Raw genomic sequence first — 5,750 nt, 5'->3', positions numbered from 1 at the left:
TGAAATCAGGTAAAGCAACAGGATTCACACCTTAACATAGATCACGCGAGTCATTATTATTATCGTTATATGCCGCGCGTTGCGAGCGCCGGTGTAGCGATGGGAGGCGGTTGTGTAGCGGTTAGCGGCGCTGCACTACGAACCTGGCCACCAGAGTTCCATTCCCGCTCACGATCTGAACCGGTCCTGGGCTTCCCCTAGGTGGACTCAGCCTCAGGTGAGTACCTGGTGTGTAAACATCGCCACTTTGGAGACAAAGGCGGCCGGGCGTGGTGCTGGCCACTCATCCCGTCGTGTGCCGCTAACAGCACTTGCCCCTAGAGTCTTAATGCTGTACGGGGTGTCTTTGTCTTTGTTGTATGTATGATCTAGCGAGTGAGTGTGTGTGGGACCGAGTGCGTTAATATGTGAGAGAGTGAGTATGTGGGTGAGTAAGCAAGTGAATGGATGGGTGAGCAAGTGAATCAATGGATGAGAGGTTCGGGATTAAGTCAACGGCTAATTGTGTGAGTGAGTGAAGTACATTAATGGTGAGGCGGCTGAGTATGTGAGCAAATGGATGCGTGATTTAGTGAGCGAATGTGTGGGCGAGTGAGCGAGTGGACAGACGAATGATTTAGTGAGTGTGTGGATGAATGAACGGAATAATGATTTAGTGAGCGAGTGTTTGGATGAGTGAACGGAAGAATGATTTAGTGAGCGAGTGTGTGGACGAGTGAACGGAATAATGATTTAGTGAGCAAGTGTGTGGGTGAGTGAGCGAGCAGAGGGGTGATGAATGAGTGGGCGAGTGAGCGGATGATCGAGAGACCCACGTGTGCTTAGTCATCACAAATAAATGCGAAGACAGATCCCTTGAGGGCCAATGAAGGTTCGGGGAATCTCGCGGTGAGCTGTACGACTGTAAGGGAGCCGAGGGAAAGTGGCGTCAGCAAAGTTTCCAATCGTAGCTCGCGGCACAAATTCGCAATGTTTCGCCAGAATATGCACAGGCTCACCAAAGTCAGTTGTTGGAAATACACCCGTACATAGATAACATGCAAATGACATACATGTGACAGATTTTGATGAGCTGATACCCCATGGATGCCCAATATAAAAAAAAATAGCAACACCATTTTACATTGTTTTTCCTGACAAGGCCCACCAGCAGCACTCATAACCAGTGCCACCATCACCACAACCATCATCACCACCATCAAAGTCACCAACATCACCACTCTCAATATTATCATCAACACTTGAACCATCGCCACCATCAAACACCACTATCAATATCAACGCTCTCAATATTATCATCAACACTTGAACCATCGCCACCATCAAACACCACTATCAATATCAACGCTCTCAATATTATCATCAACACTTGAACCATCGCCACCATCAAACACCACTATCAATATCAACGCTCTCAATATTATCATCAACACTTGAACCATCACCACCATCAAACACCACTATCAATATCAACGCTCTCAATATTATCATCAACACTTGAACCATCACCACCATCAAACACCACCATCAACACCACCATCAGCACCCCATCGGTGCGTGGAGGTCAGTGGAGGCTGGAGGCCGCGTCTCCGACTCGCTCTATCCCCTTGCTCTACCCCCTTGCTCGCACGATTGCTCACTCACTCCGGTGCCGAGTTGTTCGCACGATCACTCGCTCGCACATTCAGAACCATAATTTTTATTTGTACTGGAGGAATACGATGAGCTATGAAGCTTCTTTTTTTCCACAGATGTCCACATTCATCCACTCGGTTTCTCACTCATCCACACTAAGGCAAAGATCCCCCATATAGCCGTTAACAGACTGTTGGGGCAAGTGCTGTTAGCGAGAACGGCACACGAGGGGTGGGTGGCCAGCACCACGCCCAGCTACCTTTTTCGTCCATGTAGCGATGTTTACACTCCGTACCAGGTACTCATTTTAGGCTGAGTCGACCTAGGGGAGGACCCAGGACTTGCTCAGATAATCGCCACTGGCGTTGGCCATGAGCGGGAATCGAACTCGGATTTCCGCGTTCGTAGCGCAGCGTAGCGCTAACCGCTGTCCCACCGCTCCCCACAAACATCACAAAGACCACGACCCCCCCCCCCGTAGATCCTTCACAGACTGTTGGGGCAAGTGATGTTCGCGACCAACCCCCTACCTCCTCCCCATCCCCACTCACCGCCTTCAATCGGCACCGCCACGCGACTCTTTAAGACAGAGTCCGTCGCGACAAACAAAAAACACGGCACTGAAATAAACAAAAATAAACATCGCGCGGACCCCCCTGGGGGGTGGGGGGGGGGCTGGGGAGGGGGGAGGGCAGGGAAGGGGACGGGGGGGGGGAGGATTGGAGGGGTTGGGGGTCGAGGTGGGTGGAGAGAGGCGTCGAACGCTCGAGTCCCCGTGTCGCATTTGTCGCCGGATTTGTGGCAACAGTCGCCCCCCGCCCAGCCCTCCCCGCCCGCCTCAGCCGAGAAGAACGTCACGCGGTCGAGGTCCCGGTGAGCGGGCGGGCGGCGGCGATCTTGTCGTGTCCCACCGTTGGCCGAGTGCGTCGACTGCCGCCAAGAAGATTTTCGAGAAAGGGGTGAGCGGGAGGATGAACTTGTTGTTGGTGATGACGGTGTGAAAAGAGATAACGGAGAGAGAGAGATAGATACAGACGCAGGCACGTAGAGAAGTAGATACGAAGACGGAGGCACCGCTGTGAATAATTAGACACAAAGACACACACACAAAGACACACACACACACACAGACACACACACACACAGACACGCAGATATTCCAATGCAAAGACGCGCGCGTGTCGATGTAGACACGCGCGCTGACACGGCCAAACGAAGAGGGCGAATCGCATCTCGCTTGGCACGTGCTGTTGGCTAGCACCTATTAAGGACGTAACGGCACACGAGCTGGGTGCAGCTTAGAGGACACACACGCACAGATAGATACACACACACGCACACTTGCAATTGTGTTCGTTCAACTTCAAGTAATTATAATATAGTTAGCAACAACACTGAACTCACTTCGACTCGCTTGGGGTTATTCACGGAGACGTAGAGACACGTGGACACACACACACACACGGGACATACAGACACGGGGATACGGAGACACGGGGACAGAGATACACGGGGACATACAGAGACACTGGGACAGAGAGACACAGAGACACGGGGACAGAGAGACACGGGGACACACAGACACACGGGGACACACAGAGACACGGGAACAGAGAGACACAGAGACACGGGGACAGAGAGACACGGGGACACACAGAGAGACACGGTGACAGAGAGACACGGGGACAGAGAGACACGGGGACACACAGAGACACGGGGACAGAGAGACACAGGGACAGAGAGACACGGGGACAGAGAGACACGGGGACATACAGAGACACTGGGACAGAGAGACACAGAGACACGGGGGACAGAGAGACACGGGGACAGAGAGACACGGGGACACACAGAGACACGGGGACACACAGAGACACGGGGACACACAGAGAGACACGGGGACACACAGAGACACGGGGACAGAGAGACACGGGGACACACAGAGACACGGGGACAGAGAGACACGGGGACACACAGAGACACGGGGACAGAGAGACACGGGGACACACAGAGAGACACGGGGACATGGGGACAGAGCGCGGACTCAATCCTGGAGGCTCCAGCAGCAGCAGCAGCAGTCCTGTCCTTGTGATGGTTTCACCGACCCCGACCTCGATAGCCCTTCAGCAGCAGCAGCAGCATCACCAGCAGCAACATCATCAGCAGCAACATCATCAGCAGCAACATCATCAGCAGCAACAGCGGAAACAATATTACCAGCAGCAGCAACATCGTCATCAGCAGGAGCAAAAACAACGCCAGGAGCATCATCAGCATGAAGCCCATCAACATCATCAACAGCAGCAAAAGCATCATAAATCCCAGCAGCCTCAACAGCAACATCATCAACAGCAGCGGCAGCCTCAACAGCAGCAAAAGCATCATCAGCCTCAGCAGCAGCAGCATCAGCCGCAGCCACCTCCGTTACGCGCCGCACCGGCGTTAGGAACAGGGTTGGCACCGGGCTTGGATTCGCAATTGGGACCGGCACTCGACACCGATTTGCCTCCAGGGCCCGCGGAGGGCTCCGGGCTCGCCCCGTCTCGCCTCCTGCACAGCCCCTCCACGCCCGGCCTGGCGTTCTTGCGCGCCGTGGCTGGTACGGAACGCTTTCCGCGCACGCCCAAGTGCGCGCGGTGTCGCAACCACGGCGCCGCGTCCCCGCTCAAGGGCCACAAGCGATACTGCCGCTGGCGCGACTGCTCGTGCCCCAAGTGCGCCCTCATCGCCGAGAGGCAGCGGGTGATGGCCGCGCAGGTGGCGCTACGGCGACAGCAGGCGGCCGAAGAGAGCGAAGCTCGGGGTCTCCACCGCCTTCTCTACGGTGCGGTCGGTGGTGGTGGTGGTGGTGTCAATGCCGTTCACTCTGGTATTGGGCAGCAGCTGCAGCAGCAGCAGCAAGGGGCGATGGCGTTTCATTCATTGCATGGATTTGCGACGGCCGCAACGGCTGGGGCGATGGGATTCGGGGTGCTGGGGAAAGAGGCGGCCGCGTCAATGAGCCGGCGAGAAGCGGTGGTGGTGGTGGAGGAGGTGGAGGATGAGGGCGGCGAGGAGATGGTGGAGGAAGAGGCGGAGGATGATGAGGAGGTGGTGGACGACGTGGGTGTTGAGGATGAAGAGCCACGCAAGGAGCGTGGCTGCGCTGGGCGTGCGGGGCACGGCCCGCAACTCGGCAACGACGGGACCCAGGTGATTGTTGCTCAAGCGGCGAGTCCAGGTAAGAGAAACCTCGTGTGTTATAATAATAATAATAATGATGATTGTTACGACTTTAAAAAAATAATTAGGAATCGTAAATGTGTCATTTTGACTGAAAGCTTTCGTGACTGCAGGAATTCATGTTCTTTGGGTCTTTCGGTGAAGTCCTGATGACGAACAATTGTGTTGCGATCGAAACGTCGAAGTTTTTGTTGTTTTGTAATTTTGTTTTTGTTTTCCACGAACCTATCGATGTGACTTTACCGAAAAACCCAAAGAACATGAATGTGTAAGTATTAATGACTATCACCATCAAACATTAGTGTTCTTCATAATCAAACATTAGCCGTCAGCAGCATCAAACATCAGTCATCATCATAACAAATTAGTATTCATCATCATCAAACAGTATGTATCATCATCATCAATAATTAATATTCATCAAACATCAGTATTCATTTTCTTAGTAAAGGTAAAGGCGCAGCTTTGCAATTGCTCTCGACTGTCTTTGGCCTACTCTTCCACGCTAGCCTTAACGTCTTGAATAGGTGGACAGTACCCACACTTTACCCCACCACACGAGACTTGCCGATGGCTCGTGGTGCCCACCCACCCCCCCCCCCCCCAAAAAAAACTGCTGGCTTCATAAACTATTCTAGATTTGAAGCTTTCGTGACTGCAGGATTTATTTTATTTTATACCTACGTGATTTTACCCAAAGAACACGTAGGGAGGACAGCGCTGTCCTCCAGACAGTCTCGTCCCCTTCACCTGATGAAGGCCGCTAGTGTTGTGGCCGAAACGTCGTGATTTTTTGTTATTTTATTTTCACCTACGTGACTTTACCCAATAGAACCAAACAGTATGGATCCTAGCAGTCACGAAAGCTTTAAATCTAGAATTCACCCAAACAACCA

General features: G+C 53.0%; 1 protein-coding gene across 1 annotated transcript; it reads left to right on the top strand.

The window, feature by feature from the left end:
- Positions 1-2,387: 2,387 nt before the first annotated feature.
- LOC116951871 (uncharacterized) lies at positions 2,388-5,288 on the top strand. Its single transcript, XM_076073894.1, has one exon. The coding sequence runs from the start codon at positions 3,658-3,660 to the stop codon at positions 5,002-5,004; it is 1,347 nt and encodes a 448-aa protein (XP_075930009.1). The 5' UTR covers positions 2,388-3,657; the 3' UTR covers positions 5,005-5,288.
- The last annotated feature ends 462 nt before the right edge of the window (positions 5,289-5,750 follow it).

The sequence above is a fragment of the Petromyzon marinus genome, chromosome 44 (assembly GCF_048934315.1).
Source record: "Petromyzon marinus isolate PM22_M1 ecotype Great Lakes invasive population chromosome 44, UKy_Petmar_22M1.pri1.0, whole genome shotgun sequence".
Classification (NCBI taxonomy): Eukaryota; Metazoa; Chordata; class Hyperoartia; order Petromyzontiformes; family Petromyzontidae; genus Petromyzon; species Petromyzon marinus.
This window is presented reverse-complemented; position numbering and strand designations above follow the sequence as displayed.